General features: G+C 49.6%; 1 protein-coding gene and 1 pseudogene across 1 annotated transcript in view; both read right to left on the bottom strand.

Moving 5' to 3' along the window:
• CERS4 (ceramide synthase 4) overlaps positions 1–22,109 on the bottom strand; it is a 31,999-nt gene that overhangs the window by 5,799 nt on the left and 4,091 nt on the right. The window contains exon 2 of the mRNA XM_037158930.2: positions 1,278–1,451. Coding sequence (XP_037014825.2) covers positions 1,278–1,450 — 173 coding nt within the window. The 5' untranslated portion in view covers position 1,451. The remainder of the gene's footprint in view (positions 1–1,277; positions 1,452–22,109) is intronic.
• On the bottom strand, positions 19,575–20,298 carry LOC119059330 (60S ribosomal protein L15-like; annotated as a pseudogene).

Here is a 22,109-nt window from a genome sequence, read left to right as displayed (position 1 = left end):
CTGTTGGCCTATGCACTGTGTAACGCCGAACAGGTCACTTGACCTCTCTGTGCCTCGATTTCCTCTTCTGTAAGATGAGGGTGATAATAGCACAAAAGTGGGTGAAGACACTCGGCTGCTGTAAGCAGTGGCTGGCACAGATAAGTGCTCAGAGGGTGCCTGTTAAATACATATGTCAGTGGACATTCCCTGGGTCCCCTGTGTCCAGGGACCCCACACCCAGGAACTCCTTAGGAGTGGGAGACACAAAGCAAGATGCAGGCAGACTGCTTTCATGTCCCTGTGGTAGGGGGAGACCCAAATGGATGGAGGGGTTAAGGGCTCTGTGGGAGCAGGGCAGGCTTCCCTGAAACTCAGCCTTAAATGGGCTGCAAGAGAGTGTGTCCAAAGGCCAGGTGGCAGCAAAGATGGTGAACCAGGAATAGGTGTGAGGCGTGGAGGAGGAAGTGCGTGTGGAGAAAGGGGAGGGGCCCTCAGCATCACAGGAAACATTTGGGGCGGGCAGTGGGCAGCAGAAGGGGACTGACAGTGGGGAGGCCGGCAGGATAGGGGCCTGGCAAGGTAGGTCATAGCTCTAAGAGCTATGACTACAGCTCTGGTCATAGGGGAAAAGGAGGGGCTGCCTGGGACACAAGGGAGGGACCCCAGGAGAGATGCCCATGCCCAGGAAAAGGACACCCAGGGACAGGGAGAAACCCAGTTCTGATTGGTCAGCATCTGGGTCACCTGAGAAAGGCCTGGAAATCCACAGGGTTTGGCAACTGGAGGTCGCCAGGGGGGTGGGTGGCATACACTCAGGGCTGGTGCCAGGTTATAGGAGGCTGAGGCTGAGTGGAAAGGGCCCCACAGGCAAGGCTAGAGAGCCTGTGCTCCTTCCTTGGCTACAAAGGGTAGTAGGAAGGAAGGTGATAGAAGGAGCAATGGGGAACCAGGGAGGGGCAGCCTCTCATGAAAGGAGGTTGGGGAATGGAGTGGAGGGGTGGTGGGACAGGAGTTTCTCTGCTCGCTGACTGACTGGCCCCTGCAGATCTGTCTTTGGCCAGCAAAGTGGGCACATGTACTCCGGGTCCCCATCCATGTTCCGAAGAGGCTTCACAGCCAGACCAGAGCTGCAGCCAGTGTTCCTATAAACCAGCCTTCAGAGCCTGGAGGAGTGTGAGTGGCAGCAGCTGGGGGCAGGGTGGAGGAGGGGGAAATTTGGTTCAAAGCTAAGACAAAACCACACAAAGGCTGCAGCATAGGCCAGCACTGCAACACCAGCCACAAGGGACACTCACCTCTCAAAGGTGAAGCGCACAACCACCAGGGCCAGTGCCAGTGGCAGGGCTGCCAGCATGTCCTTGGGGTGGGCATAGACCCGGCCATCTCGGTCCTCCAGGTCAGCCCACGAGCTATTAGGTGGTAGCCAGAACCTGTCCTGCCACAGCCACTCGTTCAGACTGGACCACATCCTGTGGACAGATGGTTCAGTTAAGGGTGAGCTCAGCCTGCAAGTTGGGTAATGCTGCAGGGCCTATTCGCCTGGCCCTTGCTCCCCTGATGCCCTGCGACCTGGAGTTTATTACAGTGGGGCTTAAGGCTCAACTTGGGCTGTGTGTCTTTAGGCAAATGACTTGATCTCTCTGAACCTCAAGATCATCTGTAAACCAGGGACAGTACATATCCATTCCTCAGCTCAGCCTGGTGCCTGTTATCCTTAACAACACAGATCATGACAGTAGTTATTATTCTGCACTTCACAGAAAAAAAAAATGATGGCTAGAAGTCAAGGGGGCGGCTGGGTAGGGTCATGATCTTGAGTTCTCAAGTGTCCAGGAAGGTTTTCTGCCATTGTGGGAAGGTGCCTCAGATACAGCCCCAAGATGAAGAATTTAAGGAAATCTGTAATTCCCTCCCTGGCCACCCTTCACTAGGTGGACTCCCCGGGAAGTTTGAGGGCCTCCCCTGGAGGTTTGAGTATCAGCTGCCTCACTCGCTATCCCAGACCACGGGTGGGCAGCAGCTGCGTAGGAGAACCAACAACAGGACCGAGCTCTTGGGATAACGGAGCAGTAAATGAGGTGAGCCAGCTTTCCACCAAGAGCTGTCGGGGACCAGCCCCTGTCTGCAGAGCCCAGCCGTCCTAAGTGGCCCACACAGCTTCTCCCTTTCTCAGGATTTTAAGACAAATGCCCAGAGCCTCACATCAATCCCCACTTGGAATGTTTGTTCACTCATTGTTCATTTGTCCATCCATCCATCCATCCATCCATCCATCCATCCATCCATCCATCCGTCTGTCTATCTATCCATATACACATCAGTCCATCTACCCATCCATCTACCTATTCATCCATTTGTTTGGTCCATCAATCCATCCACCCACCCATCCATAAAACATTCTCTGAGTGACCTGTATACACTAGCCTGGGCTAGGTGCTAAGGGCACTGCCAGGAACAAAGCAGACACATTCCTGTCTCCAGGGAGCTCCCAAGTCAGCAGGAGAGGCAACCAATATGCAAATAAATAGATTCATAATAAATGAAATAACACAGTGTGATGAAGTCTAATGGAAAATAAACAAGGTGGCATTGATTTTAAGTGAGGTGACCAAGGGAGGTCTCTCTGAGGAGAAGCCATCTGAGCTGAGACCTAGAGATCAGGAAGGCCTGAGTTTATGTGAGGGAGGGTAGTGGTGGTATAGAGGGGCTTTCCAGAGAATGAAGCAGCATGTGCAAAGGCCCCGAGGCAGGACTCGGCTCAGAGTGCTGGAGGATCAGTAAGAAGGCCCATGTGGTGGGAGCAGAGTGAGCAAGGGAGAGGATGAGGAGGTGAGAGCAGGAAGGGCACTGGGCAGGGCAGGTTGGGAAGGGCAGGGCAGGCAGGGCCTGTGGGCCTGTGGGAAAGAATTAAGTGATTGCCAAAACAGAAGAGTTTATGGTGAACATCCACATACCCATCGTTAGGTTTCACCATTCACTTTGCCCTGTTTGCTTCCTCACACACCTCCCCCCATGCTCCCATCTCTCTCTCTATCCACCCAGCAGCCCATTTCATTTTTCTGGATGCCTTTCAAAAGCAGTAGCAGACACAAGCCAAATTACCCCTGAATATTTCAGCACGCAAGTCATAACTAGAGTTCAATATTCGCTCATGTTTTTTTTTTTTCCTTCAAGGTTAATGTTACTTAGAGCAACACGCATCTATCTTAAGTGTTGAGTCACCCAGTTTTGGTAAATGCATGTACCTGTGTAACTCAGCCTCCTACCACAAACATTTTTGTTTTTCCATCAAGGTCTCTTATACCTTTTCCCAGTCCATCTCTGCTGTCCAATGGACACCTCTGTGCCAATTTTTAGAAAAGATTTTATTTATTTTCAGAGAGAGGGGAAGGAAGGATGAAAGAGAGAGAGAAACATTGATGTGCAAGGGAAACATCAGCTGGTTGCCTCTCACTCTCTTGCTGCTGGGGACCTGGCCCACAACCCAGGCATGTGCCCTGACCAGGAATCGAACCAGTGACTTTTGGGTTTGCAGGATGACATCCAACCCACTGAGCCACACAGGTCAGGGCTGTACCAATTTTTTTTTCCCAATCTGCACAGGGGTTGGGGTGCCTGTCAGATGGATTAAGAGGGCCTATGAGAAGAAAGCTCTTTTATCTGTTCCAGAACTTCTTTGAGCCTGGCTGTTTCCCCTCTGTATCATGCTTTTAAGACTCATCCATGTTGTTACTCATCCATCTCATCTGCTACTTGCCATAGTGGCTTTACTTTTTTTAAAAAATATTTTATTTATTTATCTTTAGAGGGGAAGGGAAGAAGAGAGGGAGAGAAACATCAATGTATGGTTGCCTTTTGTGTGTCCCCTGCTGGGAACTGGCCTGCAGGGAACTGGTCTGCAACCCAGGATGTGCCCTGATGGGGAATCGAACCGCGATTGTCTGGTTCGCAGGCCCGCGCTCAATCCACTGAGCTACACCAGCCAGGGCTAGTGGCTTTCCTTTTAAACATGGAACTGCAGGTACTGCAGGTATATAACACAATCGGTTATTATTCACTTGTTGAGGGGCATTTGGGATGCTTTTAGTTTGGGGTAATCATGAGCAAAGCTATTATGAATGTTCATATCCTAGTCTTGTGTGAATAGAAGTTTGCGTGTCTCCTAGGCCAGTCTGAGGAATGGCATTGCTGGGTCATGGGACAGTCACATGTTTAACTTTATAAGCAACTGCCAAACATTCTCCAGGTGGATGCACCATTTTACACTCCTGCCTGTGTAGTCTGGGGGTTCTGTAGCTCCTCATTATATTCTGGGTGAGATGGCAAGCCATGGGCTATGGGATGCCACGTAGGAAGTGGCCTGCGGGAGACCAGAGGGGGTGCTGTGGACTATCCAGATGAGGTAAGTGGGTGGACATTTCCAGAGACATTTTGGAGTCAGAGCCCCCAAGAGCTGAACACCCTCAAGAAAGAAGCCAGAAGTCAGAAGCAGGAATGTATAACTCCATTTATGTCAAATTCAACACCAGGCAAAACCAATCTGTGAGGCTTATATTGGTTTCCTGTGACTGCTGAATTATGTGGCTTAAAACACTATAGATTTATTCTCGTATAGTTTTGAGGGTCAGAAGTCTAGAAAGGATCTTGCCAGGCTAACATTAAGGTGTCAGCAGGGCTGCAATCCTTCTGGGAGCTCCAGGGGAAGAGTGTGTTTTTGTGCCTTCTAGCTTCTAGAGGTGCCTGCATTCCTTGGCTCACGGCCCCTTCCTCTTCAAGGCCAGATGTCTCTCTGATCCTCCTGCCTCCTTCTTATAAGGACCCCTGAGATTACTTTGGGCCCCACAAGTAATCCAGGGTCATCTCCCATCTCAGGGTTAGCCTGTCAGGAACCTTAATTCCATCTGCAAACTCAATTCCCCTTTGCCATGAGAGGTACTGTGTTCTCAGGTCCCAGGATTAGGACATAGACTTTGTAAAGGGGTATTATTCTGCCTGCCACATGGCTGGCCACCAGGAGGGGCCATGCAGAGGGCTGGAAGGCTCAGTCTCCTGATCCAGACACTATTCTGGTTGAGTTGTGCATCTATGGTATGGGCCCTTTCCTCTGCGCAAATTAAACCATTTGTATTTTTAAAAGCTATGATTCTGGTCTGAGGTCTGGCACTGGGGTTTTCTTGCCACACCAGCAGGCTATTTTCTGACACCAGTTGGGCACCCTACAGTTCAGCTCAATCCTGACGTCATCTGGAGACAATGTCAGATCCCTCAGGTTAAGGGCTCTGTTCTACATGAGCTTCACGGGGCTTCTGACCCATGATGGCCTACAAATCAGAGGTTCCCACTGTCCCCTCCTTGGGTTTGATGAATTTGCTAGAGTGGCCCACAGAACTCAGAGAAACGTTGCTTGCTAGGTCACTGCTTTGTTATAAAGGGTCTAAGAACAGCCTGATGGAAGAGATGCATGGGGCCTGAATGGGGAAGGGCAAAGAACCTCTACACCTGGCCCAGGCACCTTCTCCCCAGACCCCGACATGTTCACAACCCTGAGGCTCTCTGAGCCCTGTCCTATCAGCTTGCTCCATAGTCTTCACTACACAAGCCCATGGGTGAACTCATTGGCTACTGGTGACTGACTCACCTTCCAGCCCTCTCTCTGCCAGGGAGGTCCTTGGCAGGTGTGATAGCTCCAATCCTCTGACACATGGTTGGGTCCCCTGAAAACCAGTCCTCATCCTTAGGTGACCAAGGGGCTTTCCAAAGTCACTTTGTTAACATAACATGATACCTCCGTCCCTCTCAGTTCCTAGTTTTAGAAGCTCTGTGCCAGGACAGGTGACAAGGGCAGAATTTGTATTTCTTATTATAATTTACAATATTGCAAGTCAAATACAAAAAAAAAAGAAAAATTCTTAGGGTCTGAGGAACTGGTGAACAAGGACGGTGAGGGATTTGGGGGGCAGGAGCTAGGCTCAGTGTTGAACAAGACAAGCTGGGGTTGGGGGCGTGGCTTAGATGTCCTTATGGACACATGGAAGAAGCAGGAGCTCCTCAGGCTGGGGGTGGGGGGCAGCGACTCATGTTTAACTCTGTCAGGATGGATAGAATGGGGGGGGGCATGGATAAAGGAGCAGCCCTCCCTCCTCCCCCTCCACGCCAGGGAATCCTGTATTCAGGATCAATAAATGATTGGCAGTGGCCATTGCCATAGAACACTCTGGAGGGAGCAGAGCACCAGGCGGCAGTAGCCTGGCAAATGATCAAGGATCAAGGATGCTAGCAGTGGCTAGTTTCAACCCACAGGGCTCAAGTAGCCCAGACAGAATAGACAGATGGAAAGCTACAAGTAAGGATTTTTGCCTGGAGGGTCCATCCTTCTAGCAGAGAAACCACCTGCACTCACAAGCAAGGCTGACTTGACCCTATGTACCCACTGGGGTGTGTGGGCACATGCCCAGCCTGGCTTCCTGGCCTCATACCTCCACTGCAGGCCATCTGCAGTCTCCTCCTCCGTGGTTGTCCCAACCATCCGAGGGACACGCCTAACCAAGTGCAGATGGAAGTGGGCTGGTGGTCTGGATCTCCAGCTCCATGTTCTTCCCTCACCCAAGGGTGCCCAGAAGGGGATCCACTGAAGCCATGGTGCTTACAGGTCTCCATGAGCTTCAGGGATAAGGGAAAACACATGAGAACAACAGCATCTTGTAATCTCAGGTCTCTACTGATGCACCCAGCCTCAAAGTCTGCAGTTCATTGCCTGATGCTCTGCCCTCATCACATGGCACCATTTCACACACCCAGCCTTTGCAAAGGCTGTGCTCTGCCTGCAACGCCCACATAATATTTATTGTCCCATGTTGGGTGCTGAGGACACAAAATCGGGGGAAAAGCAAGCAAGGTCTCTGCCTTTGCTGGGTTTACTCACCTTTCTTGTCTGTCTAGCAAATTCCTATGCATCCTTTAAAACCCAGTTGAGTTGTCACTTCCTCCTGGAGGTACCTTCCAATTGCCCCAACCTTGGATCCTCCTAAAGCACCTCCCCCAGCCCTGCCTCACTCACTGGGGTTGGGAGCCAGCCAGGTAGGCTTTTAGAGGTGGTGAGGGATAAGGGAAGGATACTTGAGTAGCTTGCAACCTCAGTTCTTTCAGCTGAAGCAGGCCCACCTGTCTGGCCCCCAAGTCACTTGGGAAAAGTGCTTTCCAAACCAGAGATCCCTCCAAGGGAGTCTCAGACTGACATACCCTACCCTGACTGCAGAGGTCTCAGCCTGAAGTCCTACCTCTCTCTAACCCTGACGTCTGTCCTTGCTCCACCACCTTTGCCCTCATGATAAAGAAGAGATGCTGGTTTGGAAAGAGAGCAGGGTCTGGAGCCCAGCAAACTGGCTGGAGTTCCCTCTCCAACGCTCCCAGCCTGGGGTCTCCATTTCTTTGCCCGCCTTTGGTGGGACAGGAGCCTGGCACACAGGGTAGGCTCAGGGGCAGCTGTAAATGGGTGCCCATGGCCAGCAAGGCCCAACATTCTCTCCTGCCCTGACCCAACACCAGATATCCTCTTCCTGAGAGACAGGAGGAAATGGGGCTCAGGGTGGCACACCTCCTCAGCCTTCCTTTTTTCTCTCTTGGATGCTAGCTCCTCCACCCATTTCCTGTCACCCTTGCCTCCCTGGGCATTGACTGCTCCAACTGAGAAATCGGTACAGTCAGGTCTCCTGCTGTCACACACACTGCATGCTGGTACTGCAACCAGGGGAGCGAAAGACAAGGATCAAGGATGTAGAGTGGCTAGTTTCAACCACAGGGCTCGTAGCCAGACAGAAAGACAGATGGAGTGTATTGAGGGTCCTCTTAGAGAGAATGAAGAGGTAGAGGGGAGAGCTGGACTCCTATCTCACCCTTTTACAGTCATGCGACCTCAGCTGCTGACCTGGCAGCTGGGTGCCTCCATCTCCTCATCTGTAAAATGGAGCCACGACAGGTCCTTCCACATGAGGTGGCTGGAATGACGCCCAGGCAGAGTGGGCGTGAGTAACTGGACTTAATCTAGTTACTTATTGCTAGCCATGGAGAAGAGAGGGGTGGGCTGGGGCACTCTGGAAAGGAGGGGTACGGGCCTGCGGCAGGTTCTGGGTGGTTCTTCCCAGAACAGCTCCTGGCCTCTGAAAAGGCACCTTTCCTGAAAGCCGTAGCTAATGAGCTCAGGCTGGGCTCAGCTAAGGCCACAGAGGGGTCATTTGGAGAATGACCACGTGGGTGGCTGGGCCGGCTTAATCAGCCTGAGCCTTCATCCCCATCACTGCCGTCCAGCCTGTCCCTGGGTCTCCTAGTCCAGCTGCATCTTGAAGCCTCTTTGGCCTTTTCCTAGCCTTGCCCCTGCCACCTGGAGCCAGACTCTGATAACCCTTCTTAGTGGCTAAAAATACCCCCAGAATGGGGGACAGAGGGAGATTAAGGCTTGTGCTGACACAAGGAAGGGCAGAAAAGCACAGGGTCCTTGGCCCACCCCAAGGCTCTGATGGAGCCTACCAATCCCTGTTATGCCCCCAAACCCCATAAGGTTTCAGCAGAGTGGGCTGTGCATACAGGTTCATTTGATTTATTTTCAATCTAGCTAGAAACACAGGACAGGACTGAATTGTGAAATAGAAAATCAATTCAGATTCCAGATGTCCAGGTCCAGCCCAGGGACAGGCAGACCCACAAAGACACACACACCAAATTCCCCGGCCCTTGCAGCCTGGCCTGCTGCCCAGAGTCACCTGGCTCTTGCAGCTGGAGGCCCTAGCAAAGAGCACATGATGTCCTGCATAGGGACTGTTTGTTGATAACCACAGCTGCCCCTGCATGGGGCCCTGGCTGTCCCCTCCACTCCAAACCTCTCTGAGCAGGGTCCCTGCAGGCTGCTAATGACCAGAGATGCACTCGGCCCAGGAGACATCACCGCACTGCTTCCTGCAGAGACCCCAGGAAGGGCCCCAAGTCCAGGGTACCCCCTCGCCTCAGCCCCTCCTATTTGACACACTCTTGCCCTGTAGATAAAATCCCCTCTCCCCAGCAGCTTAATTCACTGCAACAATTAGTTGGTGGGCTTCCAACCTGTCAAGCTCATTTCTGCCCCAAGGCCCTGGCACATGTAGTTTCCCCCATGGCCCAGTGTTTAGGTCTGCCTCCTCCTTCATGTTGCCTCCCTTCTCAGATCACTTCCAAAGAAGCCACTGTACTAGTCCATCTCTTCGCCCTATTCTATTCCTGGAGCCATGTCATCTCAGTTGATCTGTTTACTTATTTACTTGTCTGCCTCATTCTACAAGGCACATGCCTCATGAAGGCATGGGTGTTATAGTCACAGCTGGGTCCTCAGACAAGGCCTGGCACAACCTTAGGTGCCAACTAAATGCTGAGTGGATGAATGAGTGGGCAGAACAGATGGGTGGAAATGAAGACTTTAGCTGGTGGTCAAATGTTATAGAAAAAGGAGCCACTTCCTTTAACAGGCAAAGTCAGACTCCCATAAAGCAGGTGTACTGTCTCCCCAGAAGCTGGAAAGCCTCAGCCTCAAAGCCAGGAGCTACTGGAAAAAGGCTACTCTGCTAGCAAGGGAGAGAGCCAGGGCTGGAAGCTCCCCACGGGCTGCCTGGGATCAGCACTTACAGGACCCTTGGAGGGTCTCCAAGGCCTGCTTCTGCCCCCTTCCCATACACACCAAAGGCTCAGGGGCCTGGGTCAGCTGAGCCAGATACCTGGCATTCCCAGCCCACTGGCCACCCTTCCTCACCACAGCCACCTCTCCCATTCCCCTGGTTGTCTCCCACCCCCCAGATTAAACAACCAACCTTGGACCATGAAGCTTGCTCTACAGCTGCCTGTTATTTGTGTGGTGTGCTGGTTGCCTGGCCCTGCTCCCTCACACAGCTCCATTCAAGCCCTTGCCCTACTCCACACCCAGGCCTTAGGAGGCCCAGAGCTTCCCCAGAGGTCCAGCCTCCAGCTCTTTGCATCAGCCTTTTGCCAGAAACGCCTCCGCCCACTTCACTGTGCCAGTTCCTACTGGCCTTTCAAGACCTGGATCAGATCAAATTCTCTACTTAAGAGACTTTCTCTACCCTTCCCACCCTCATCAGCCTTTCTTAAGAGCTTTTCTCTGGCCACGCCAGACCTCATGGAGCTGAGAGTGAGCTAGTTCTGCATCTCCCTCAAACAATGAGCACCAGGGAGAGGCGTCAGGGTCCCCAGCGTCAGCTGATGTGGGTGTATGTTGGGGTATCAGTCAGGGAGGTTTCAAGGACTGAGGGACGAAAGAGGATGGGGTCTCTTGGAGTCTGCAGTGGGATCTGATACTTGCACAGGGTTGGGTCAGCACAGGTTGGGGGTGTAGGGCAGCTCTCTCAGACACCACAACCAAACAACACTGCTTTATTGAAGCATCATTACCACATATGAAACAGCATGTTTCAATAGTGAGATTCAATGTGTTCTACATATGTGCACAACCATGAAATCATAACCTTAATCAAGACATTGAATATAGCTGACCCGTGAACAACATGGGTTTGAACTGCGTGCGTCCACTGCATACGCAGGTTTTTAACGTCCTGTAAACAGATGACATAAACTTAACAGTATCGATTGGTATGTACAGTACTACAAATGTATTTTCTCTTCTTGATGATTTTCTTAATAACATTTTCTTTTTTGTAGTTTATTTTAAAAATATAGTATCTAGTACCTATAACATGCATTTATTAACTGTTTATGTTGTTGATGAGGCTTCTACTCAACCACAGGCTCTTAGCAGTTAAGTTTTGGGGGAGTTGAAAGTTATAGACATATTTTCAGGTGCATGTGTTGAGATCTGGGAAATTGAGAACATAGCCTGACCACAGCAAAACAGGCTGATTGTAATGTTGAGTTTTGAAATTCTGAAACCCCACCCTGTTCCCGAGTGAGGTCTCTGTCAGCAAATAGCTAACTGCCACGTCTGCTTCTGTTCAACGCTTGCTTGCTTGCCCCCCCCCCCATATAAAGACTTAGCTGTAAGTGCTCGGCGCATCTCTCATCTGCAGCCCTTTTGGGCACCGTGTCTCTGGACACTCCGAGAGTTCGCCCCTGCGCAGGTTAAGCTTGGCCAATAAAATAAGATCAAAACCCTGAAAGGTCTTCGAAAATTATTCTCGCGTCCCGTGGATATAACATTTGGAGGCCCCGGCGAGATCTCCCACGGTGGAGTTTCGGTTAGGAGACGGGACAGGTAGCTCGAGCTAAGTAAGTATCTGGTGAGGATCCTTTTTCGGTTTCTGGGCTCCGGAGCAAATAGCCCTGCGGTGGTAGGTGGGACGCTGCCGGTAGCCCACCCAGGGACTTTCGGAGGCGGGATGCCGCCCCTGAAGTCTGGTTTCAGTAATCTGGAAAGTGACCGGTCATGTTAGGGTTTGTGCTGTGCTTTCATGGGAGCATGAATTGTCTGGCGTGCCACTTGCATGCCAGGCGCCTCGGACGGTTCATGTATCCGTGGGATTGTGTTGTGTGTGTGTGTGGCTGTCTGTCTGTGTTATTGTCTGTTTGTGGGAAATCATTTCTTTTGAAATCGAAATCAAAATGGGACAGCAGGAATTGTTAACCGGGTCCCCACTTAATTGCATTTTGAAAATTTTTTTCTGATTTTCAGCAGTGGGAAATGCCGCCATTTTTTCTCCTGTGGGAAGCGACCTTTCACAAATTTGGGCCAACTTGCCACTGGCTGGATGGGCGGGCGGTGGCCGGAGTTCCAACTGGAGAAACGGGGGTGCACGTGCCCTGAGATTTCTCGGACCCTGTCCAGTTGGGGCCCATGCCGCCGGCCCGCACTCCGGACGGGAAGCGAGGGTTTTGGACTACGACCTGACCTGAGACCAGGGGCACCAAATCGGTAAGGGCCCCATATCGGTAAAAGCCCTGGAGACAGGGTCGGCGGGCGGACTGTCTGCAGTGTGCCCCGGCTGGTCTGGTCGCGCTGTCGGGCCCAGAGAAAGAGGAGGAGTAGAGTCACAGAGGTTTAGAACGCTGACCAGCCAAGCGCACGCCATGGCCATGCTAGCTGTTTCCTAACAACAGGTAAGATTTCAGCGAGCAGGCTGGGCTGGTAGCATTGAAGCTGGTTTTCCAAGCGCCACGTCTTGCGGTGTGAGGAATTTTTAGTTCTAATATATTTGCCAATAAAGACCTTACAATCCAACTGGTCTGGCAATTGTAAAACGGGCTCATCATACTTTTAAAAGAGTCTTGAACCTTCTCTCCCCCAAATTTAATTTTATTGGCCATTTTAACTGTTAACTTGGAGAAGAGGGCATGCTTTTCAGAATGACCTTTAGAACTGCAGGCGATGAGAGTGAAGCCTTATCACAGAAAAGGCTTCCCCAACGGGTGACAGACCTCCACACATTAAATTCTCCTGATCCAGATTTCTCCAAGCTGTGTGGAATTACAACCAACACCCCTGAAGTGGTCACCTAAAAGAGACTTTTCCTACCAACTTAAAGGGACTAAATTAATGCTGCAGGACAGTTAATGCTTAACCAAGCAGGAGTTTTTTTCAGATTCTTCATGCTGAACTGTCTCACCCTGAATTCAGATACTAGCCCTTGCTGCATATCTTTAAAGTAACTTTGTAAAGTCTGTGCTAATTCTTCCCAAAATTGAAATGTAACCAGACCTGTTATTTTTGTCTTTCCCATGCGTTTATATCATTTTTCAACTGACTGAATTTAGGAATTTGAGTTATAACAACCCGGGAATGACTGTTTTAATTCTTGTTTGTACTCTATGATGTATATATAAGTTGTTTCTTTTTTTTTTTAAGATTTTATTTATTTATCTTTAGAGGGGAAGAGAAGGAGAGAGGGAGAGAAACATCAATGTATGGTTGCCTCTTGTATGTCCCCCGCTGGGAACTGGCCTGCAACCCAGGCATGTGCCCTGACTGGGAATCGAACTCTGGTTGCTTGGTTCCCAGGCCCGCGCTCAATCCACTGAGCTACACCAGTCAGGAGAAGTTGTTTTTTATAATTGCATTCAAGAATAGCAAATAGCAGATTTCACAGGGCTATTTCAATTTAATTTTATAAACAAGGATAGAGTGATATTGCCGACTGCTCTGCCTGATTTCAGGAATTGTACCTCTACCCCTTGGGGCTAAGGGCGAGAGACAACCTCTGGAATGCCAGCAGCAGGAGACAAAGCTTGTCTCTAGTAGCAAAGGCCTGAATGCCTGCTGGAGAGAGGTGCAGCTCCTTGCCTTGCTAGAGTGTGTCCTGGGGAAAATCTGGTATCACAAAGACTTGCTGATAAACCTGTGAAATCTGCTGTGCTAGGAGTGCTTTCATTGATATGATAAGGGTCCGAGGGGGATAGGTGTGTCTCCCAGGGTTTCTGCAACTCTTCCTGACAGACACTCCCTCAGACCTCTTTGAAATGTTATCTACCATTTGATCTTTGTGGCCCAAGAAGGGTTAATTAGGTCTGAAAGGGGGGCCTCGCCCCATCCCCAGAGTGGATGGGGGGGACCTCAGACAGCAGGAGCTCCAGTAGTGAAGCTGCCCTCTAGAGAAGTGAGGCCCACTACAGCTCTTTTGCCCTGCAGGTGGGAGAAGTCTCCACCACGAATTCGCAGCCTCTGAGAATGTGAGTAGAGCCTCTGCAAGTAGGCTCTACTCACCCGCCGAACCAAGAGTTAGCAGAGGCTTCCTTGTCTCCCGAAAACGGAGCTGCAGGGCCCCCACCTTCAGAGGCCGGTGGGACCTCTGCCCCGCCTCCACTGGTGACTGCAGCCTCAGTAAACCACCCCAATGGGTGGAGGGTGGCTTTGTGGTGCCTCCACACCCACAGGTGGAAGGGGCCTTAGGGGCTGCCAGGGTTCCTGAAATTGGAGCCCTGGGACCTTCGCAGGTGGGCGGAACCAGAGTCAGGCGGGGTACTGCTATTTTAGGTAAAATAGATGAGCCATGTGAGTGCCCCACCTGGAGGACACTCATGGGTGTCCTGGAGGCATTCATGGGTGTCACCATCTTAGAACTGGCTAAGGCTTCTTTTCAGATTATAAGCTGTATGCTGCTGCTGTGTGGACACTGCAGCAGTCAGGTTCTCTGTGTAACTGGTTCTGATAGGAATAGCTCTAGTTTTGAAAGTCATAAACTGAGGTCCAAGAGTGACCACCTGATTTATAAGGTATTTACAAAGTTTAAGCTTCAGAAAGATGCAAAATGTCCCTGCGAATCTAGGGACTCTTAGCAGAAGATACCTAAAGTGCTAGGGACTTTTAGCTGCCACATACTGAGTTTAAGCACTGAGTTTAAGTATAGTCTTTCCCAATGTGGGAAAGGAACCAAGATTAAAAGAGAATGATGATTAAATCTAGATGAGTAGAAGTATATGAAAGGATGTAAAAGTTTTTTGGATGTTGCTGAAGGTCTGTGGAAAGCTGTGCAGATAGAAAAGGGTATGTAAAAGATTGTAGAAGTTTGCAAAAGTCTTGGAAAGGAATTATGTAGAATTAGTAATGGAAGGTATAAGGCACGGAGATGCAATCTGAGTAGGTATCAGAAGGAAAAGGATTTTCCATCACGCTTTGTATTTTTCTCCCTACCTGACCCCTCCAGAATTTAGCATTCTGAAGAAATAATGATACTGTAAGGTTTCTTTGCATAAAACCAATAAGACCAGTTATTAATAGTAGTTTTGTTAACCAGGACTTTGACTGGAATGTCATGCCCGAAGGAGGCATGTATGGGTTCTGGTCGTTACCAGAAAGCCCTGAGGAACTGGGATTGACCTGTGAAGCTAGTAAAAGCCCACGAGAAAAGCCTAGTACTTTAGTTGGTTGTGCGGTTCGTGCCAGTCTTTCCAGGGAAGGAATGAAGGTTGCTTTCCTGAAAGATGGCTAAAAAGGAACCTGTAGGCACAATAGAGGCTCAGGATTTGAGTGAAACAACTGGTACAGGCGAAGCCAGATGGCAGATGTGTGGCTCTGCTTCTGTGCCCTGAGGGGCGGACTGAGAAGTCAATCTAAGAGTTCCCTGTGTGAGTTCCAGCAAAGCAGACTTAGGGATCAAAAGTGATCCAGGCTGCTCTTGGTGTGTTTATGCAAATGAACAGCCAAAATCAAAAGCGGGACCCAAAGTAGTCCCTGTAATAACAGTGAGGGTGATCTTAAGGAGAAAAATTGTAGTTCAGAGAAAATCACAATGCTCAGTATTAGACATCAGAATGGTGCAGCTAACTGTCTTGAAAGTTTGTTTTCATTAAAGAGTTGAAATCAGGTTTCTGATATCACTAAAGATGTACAATATACAGGTGCAAAGGACCTTGCAATAGAATGTCTTCCCAAAAGACAGTCTCACAGGCGCAGAGACTGGTTTGGAGATTGTTGTGTTAATTAACCTGTATGTTCTTCTGTTTTCATAGGGTGTATACCTATGACCTGCCTATGCCTGTGAGTGATTAGTTACAATATAGGCCTCACTTAAGGAGTCCATCTTCGTCATTGCCCCGCTGAGACTCAATGGTTTGATTCAATTAAGTAGCTAGGTTGATAAAGAGTTGGGGCAGTCTATGGGCTTCACTTTAGAACTGATTTTCCCTTTTCTGCCTTGATAGCTTGGACAGAAAGGGCTCAGAAATCTGAAAGGAGGGAAATCCTAATGTATTCCCCTCAGCCTGAATAAAGTATAGTAGGCCACAAGAGTCTTGGATAGGTGTAGCATACCTCGTATGCCTTCCTCCAGATAGGCCATTCTTTACTGAAGTCCCTGCCTTTGTCATTTAATAGTTATAGTTTAATTGTGCTTCCAATTTCTTGCCTAATTTGTCACCTCCAGAATGTGACCTGACTAGAAGGCCAACAGTCCAGTAATGCCAGCCTTTGGATGCCAAGCCTGTGACTTCCTGGTGACAGCCAACTGACCAGGACCCTGTAAGGTCTTTCCCCTTACAGGAAGGACTCACTCCCTCCATGCTGCATTCCCCCCCCCCCCCCCGTTCAGGGCACCCCTGACCCAAGGGTAGGTAGGACAGCGTCCATTTCCAGCCGGAAGCAGTTAAAAGAAGATGAGATCTTCATCCATTTTCTTTTATATGATTATAAAGTGGGTGTAAATCTAAAAGGAGGAATATTGATACAGGGTGCATCCAAGGGGGGGCCCCAGAAAGGATTTGGGATGGGGTCCAAAGTTCGGGGTGTCCAAGAAATATTGAGATGTCCTCACCCCCCCAGGGGGAAGGGACGAATAGAGCAGGGCCATTGAGAGCTGTTTTGCATAGCAACGGTTTTGCATAGCAACGGTTTTGCAGCCGACCTCTAGAGTGATTATTTGACATATCTGTGGCCTTTGGCTAGTTTCGTGGATGTGTTAAATAGTGTAGCCAGGCTTGGAGCTGGGGGAGTAAAGTCACTTACCCAGGATGTAACTAGGAGCAGAGCCCCTGAGGGGGGAGGCCTGTATAAGAGCTTAGAAAAGATCAGCTCCAGGACATGAGGGGATAACTACCCAGGTGAAAGAGGGAACCATGTGGTTTAGGGCAGAGTGAGGACCCCTGCAGCTTTAGTAGAAGAAGCCCACACGGCTTTGGGTGCCCCCTTTGGCTGCGTGGCCTAGAAAACAAGAGAGACTTTGACTAGAACTTGGTACAAAAGAACTCTTGCCAGTAGACCGTGAAAGAATGCCACATAACTTTAGATTAACTAGAGATCCTGCCTGATACAGCTGATGGTGCCAGTGACCTGAAATACAGATGTGTACTCTTTCCTGATTTACAGTACCCGGAGTTAGGACAGTGCGAGTAGGGAACAGACATGAAAGTATTTGAGGTTGAAAAACTTGGTTTCTATCTGTTCTTTTACAATAATAGAACTAGAATTATAGGTGATAGCAAGAGAAATACCTGGTCTTTACACCATTTGTATTCTTTTTGTTCTAAATCTTTAGTTGCTTTGTTAGAACTATGTAAGTAGTTCTACAAAGAAGTATATAATAGTCCAAAAGAAAAGAATAGAAACAGTTAAATTAATGGTACTTTCCCAACCTTACACCATTCTTCCAGACGATGAAGAGTCAAGGGTTTGACATACTCCCGAAGAAAACGGGGGAATGTTGAAATCTGGGAAATTGAGAACATAGCCTGACCACAGCAAAACAGGCTGATTGTAATCTGCTTAGCTTTGAATTTTGAAACCCCACCCTGTTCCCGCACGCGGTCTCTGTCAGCAAACAGCTAACTGCCACGTCTGCTTCTGTTCACTGCTTGCTTGCTCATCCCTACATAAGGACTTAGCTGTAAGTGCTCGGCGTGTCTCTCACCTGAAGCCCTTTTGGGCACCATGTCTCTGGACACCTTGAGAGTTCGCCCCTGCGCAGGTTAAGCTTGACCAATAAAATAAGATCAAAATCCTAAAAGGTCTTCGAAAATTATTCTCGCGGTCCAGTGGATATAACACATGCAGGGTCAGAGCCCCTAACCCCTACACTGTTCAAGGGTCATCATCTCTTCCTGAGGTTTCCTTGTGCGCCTTTGGAATCCTTCCTCTCACCCTTCCAGTGTAAACTGGCAGCAACCTTGGTGTCCAACATTTGGGGATCAGGAACCTCAGGATTCCATAAGCTGAAACATTAGGTACAAGCCATGAAGACAGTCTGCTTGGTGAAATGAGCCAGTCACAGAAAGACAAATACTACAGGACTCCACTACAGGAGGTCCCTGAGGAGTCAGGTCCAGAGGGACAGAAGGTGGATGGTAGAAGCCAAAGGCTGGGAGTGGTGGGGGCAGGGGTGCTCTCGTTTAATGGGTGAGTGCTTTGGTTCTGCAGGAGAAAAGGAGTTGTGGAGATTCTTTGTGCAGCAATGTGACCATTCTTAACATAGAGCTATGTACTTAAACACTGCCAATTTTTGACACATCTACTTTACCAAAATTTAAAAAATTACCAAAAGAGGGGGAAGAGGAAATGCTATGTTCACTGACCTGGGAGGAAGATCACTGAGGTAAAAAAAAATGAAAGCAAATGCAGAGAGATACTAATGGCCTGCTATGCAGTTTGCAAAATGGAAACCCACCGGGAGAACTCTGGTCCCGGGCACGGCGGGACTGCCACTTCACACTCAAGTTGTTCTCCACCCACAGGAAACGTTTTCATCCTCCTGAGGCTTCTTGGCCAAGACCCCACAGCCCAGCCTGTGTTTGGGGACGGGAACCTGGGAGTCATCCCAGGCCTCTCCACACCCCTGGATACCCAGCTACTCATCAAGTCCTGCAATGGCACCCATCTCCCCAGTCATTGTTGAAGGAGCCCCTTCTCTGCTGATTCCGTCCGCTGCAGCCTCATCTCTCCTGCAGCCTCATCCCTCAGTGTCAATTATCCTGGCCTCTGCCCTGGTCCCCCTGCCTGTGGGTTTTGCCTCAGCCATCTCCTCCATCAGCATCCATGCACACCAGACCCTCAGCTTGAAAGTCTACAAGTGCTCCCCGCAACCCCGTCATCGTGCACCCAGGCATACCCTCAGGCCTCTGAACATACCTCTGTCCCCATCCCATCCCCCCACCAGCCATGCCCTCCCTTTCTACCTGCCAGATCCCTCTGGTTCTTCAACACTGTTCTCCAGGCAGTTCCTCCCGGAAAAGTGCCAGGTGCCCTCACACTGGGTTAGGGTCCTTCCCCTAGATTTTTCTATCCAACTCTTTCCTCAGAAAAATTTGGGCAACATTTGTCTCCTCCCTAGTAGTCTGGTGATGGGGCCTGAGTCCTCCATGTTCCCAGCACCTGGCACACAACAGGTGCCCAGAAGCTCCAAATGAATGGCTAGATGAAAAGCTATGCTGAGACCCTGATCCTGGCTGTGGACACCCAGGCTTCAGGAAACGAATGAGCCCCAGCCTCGAACCTCCCCATTCCTGTCCCACCTGCACGATGACACACCCATCAGTCTCCTTCAAAAGGCTCACTTTTCTTCCTTAAGCACATTTATTTTCAGGCCGCCCTCCACCTCCAAAAGAGAAAGCCAGCTTCAGTGTCATGTGCAGACAGTGTCCATGAAACACAGTGAAAACAAGATGACATTCACTCCTGGCCAAGTGATTCCTCTACTTTTTGGACTTCACCTACTTCTAAAATTTCAGTTGGCTCTGCTCACTCAGGTCCTGGATGTATATGGTCCAAGGCTGAAACAGGCTGAAAGAGGTGAACAGTTCCAGCCCTTGCTTACCCCTGTCTCAGTGTAGAAGTCCTGGCAAGCATCTGTTTCACTGCATCAATCCATTTGCTGTGCCCTAGAGAATGTTCTGGAAACCCTTAACCCTCAGAGTCAGCCTCAAATCTAGGAACAACTCAGGCTGCAAGACAGAGGTCTTGCTCCCTGTGTTATTTTGACAGGCTCTACATTGAATAAACACATTCTGTCCCACCAATCTCAATACTTCTTCGGAGTTATGTGAATTTTGTGGTGTGAAAAAGGCAACAGTTTCAAAATCCTGAATCGCTGCTTTGGCAACAAGGAGAACTGCACTATGGAAGCACATGCATGGACAGCTGGTCACCTTCTCCAAGAACTGCTTTATAATCTGCTGTCCAGAGGTTCTTTTTTTTTTTTTTTTGACTGTCCTAAATTGTTTATTAGGTAAGAATTTTACAAACATGACATGTACTAGCGGTAACGGTGGAGCTGGAGAGTATTGCGCCTTCTCCAAGTTGCACGGTGAGAACTACCAATAGTGTGGTGGAACTTGTGGCCCTTTCCAAGGCCATGGCTCTTGCGGCCTGCAGATGTCAGCCCTCGCATCTCCCTGTGCTTGTGGACTGGTTTGGTGATCCACTGGGTGTCAGGATTCCTTCTGATAGCCTTATGGAATGGATCAATGAGGATAACCTCAAAAAATTTGTATGTGGAATCTTCACCAACCCAGTAAGAATTCAGGACTCTCAGAGCCCCACAGTGACGCCCGGCTCGCTCCTCAGCAACAGACTGCAGGCTTCGGGCAAACTTCAGCTGGTTAACCCCATGATGCACAGGCTTGCCATAGGTCGCACCCTTAGGGACAGGGCGCTTGCGGCCCCCACGGCACTCGAATCCGACATGACATAACCTTGCTTGGCCTTGTATCCCAGCCTGCGCGCATTATCGGGGCTGGTGGGGCGGGGGCCCTATGGAGTGCCGAGACCTGGCGGTACTGCCAGCAGCGCACCCTGAGAAGGAAGCGCATCACATCGGACTGCTTCTTCCTCCATAGCTCCTGGATGTACTTGTAAGCGTCCATCTTGGCTTACCTTATGGCTGCGGCCAGATGGCTGCGGACCTTTCTCCCTGTCCGGAGGTTCTTAACACCTGAGAAAACATGGCTCTTGGCAGTGGAGGGGAAACTGGACTTTATCATTACAAATTAGCCATTTCTGCCCTGGCCATGTAGCTCAGTTGGTTAGAGCATCATAACTCTGGTACGCTTAGGTTGCAGGTTTGATCCCCGGTCAGGGCACATACAAAAATCGATCAGTGAGTGCATACATGTGTGGAACAACAGATCGATGTATCTCTCTCTCTCCCTCTAAAAAAAAAAAAATCAATAAATTAAACAAACAAAAAAGAAATTGGCTCTTTGAAAAATGCTTCTGCAATCCCACAGCCTAAAGGGTCATGGCATTTTCCTTGGCAAAAGCTCTATGAAAAAAGTTTTCTTAACATCCAAAAGCAAATGATTCAAAATCTATGGGGAGGAAAAATACATAGAGGCTCCAACCACCTAAAGTAAAGTAAATCCCCTCACTCAATGCGTTGTATTTATTTATTTATTTATTTCTAGAGAGAAGGAAAGGGAGGGAGAAAGAGAGGGACAGAAACACCAATGTGAGAGAGAAACATTGATAGGTCGCCTTTCCCATGTGCCCTGATGGGGGACCCAACCTGCAACAACCCAGACATGTGCTCTGACCAAGAATCAGGGCGACCTTTCACTTTGTGAGATGTTGCCCAACCAATTGAGCCACACTGGCCAGGGATCAACACATTCCTTGAAAATTCTAGGAATATGTGGGAATGTGCTAAGTGTCCTGGTTCAGGGTCTGACTGGTCCCCAGCTCCTTCTAGTTTCCAGCTAAGCCCCCAGGAAGCTACAGCAGGTGTCCAGTGCCAGCTATTTCTGCTGTGCATATTTTGCATCTGGGGAAACTGAGGCACAGAGTAGGAAGTGGAGAGCTGGAATTCAAACCTAAGCTCGTTTTTCTCCAGAGCCAGATACTCTCTGTACCCTCCCCAACACCTTCTCTCCTCCCCTTCTAAGCCAAGCCTCTCAGGCTGTAGCCAGAAGTACCTGGGATGAATGTCGTCCTTTCACAAACATTTATTGGGCACCTACTGTGTACCAGGTACTGGGCTACACACTGGGATCCCAGCAGGGTACACACTATCACGGAATTCCCACCCCATCCAGAACTTTAACTCCATGAGAATGGGAGTGGGTGGCAGCAAATACCACATATTTTATTAATTTGTTTCATGATGTCAGGTCATTGGGAAAAACAAGGAAGGAAAAGAGATCACGAGTGGAGGAGTGAAGGCTGCAATTTTAAAGAGGAAGGCCTCTCTGACAAGGTGATATGTGAGCAAAAGAGGTTAGGGGAAGCCATGGGGACAGAGCATTCTAGCCAGAGAGAACAGCGTATGCAAAGACCCTGAGGCAGGGCCATGTGTGGAGGTTCCAGGCACAGAAATGAGGCCTATGGGGGTGGAACAAACAGGAGAGTGGGAAGAGGTGGGGCAGGGTGGTAACAGCCAACATCTAACCAATATGTCAGATGGAGAAATAAGACCCAGAGGCAGATATTCCCAGAGTCTGTCCTGCCTGCTCTCTCCTGTCACTCAAGGTCCTTGTCTCCTACCATCTCCCAATAGTTTGGTCTGACTCTCTTGCTCCCACTGTGGACCCATGGCACCTACCAGGATCACTGTGATAGCTGAGCCAGGACCTAAGAGGGTTGCCCATAGGTGTACCCAGGCGCATTTTGGAGGGTGCTGGGTGGGAGGGTAGTCCCAATCATGTGTGTCCCTAGTTCAGCAGCACCTCTGATTAAGGTTCCAGTGTCCAAGTGTCTGAAGTCTCTGAAGCCAGAGGGGTTTGGG

This window comes from Artibeus jamaicensis, unplaced genomic scaffold (assembly GCF_021234435.1).
Source record: "Artibeus jamaicensis isolate MK-2021 breed Jamaican fruit bat unplaced genomic scaffold, CSHL_Jam_final contig_648, whole genome shotgun sequence".
NCBI classification, from domain to species: domain Eukaryota; kingdom Metazoa; phylum Chordata; class Mammalia; order Chiroptera; family Phyllostomidae; genus Artibeus; species Artibeus jamaicensis.
The sequence above is the reverse complement of the archived record's forward strand: the minus strand, read 5'-3'. Positions and strand labels throughout refer to the sequence as shown.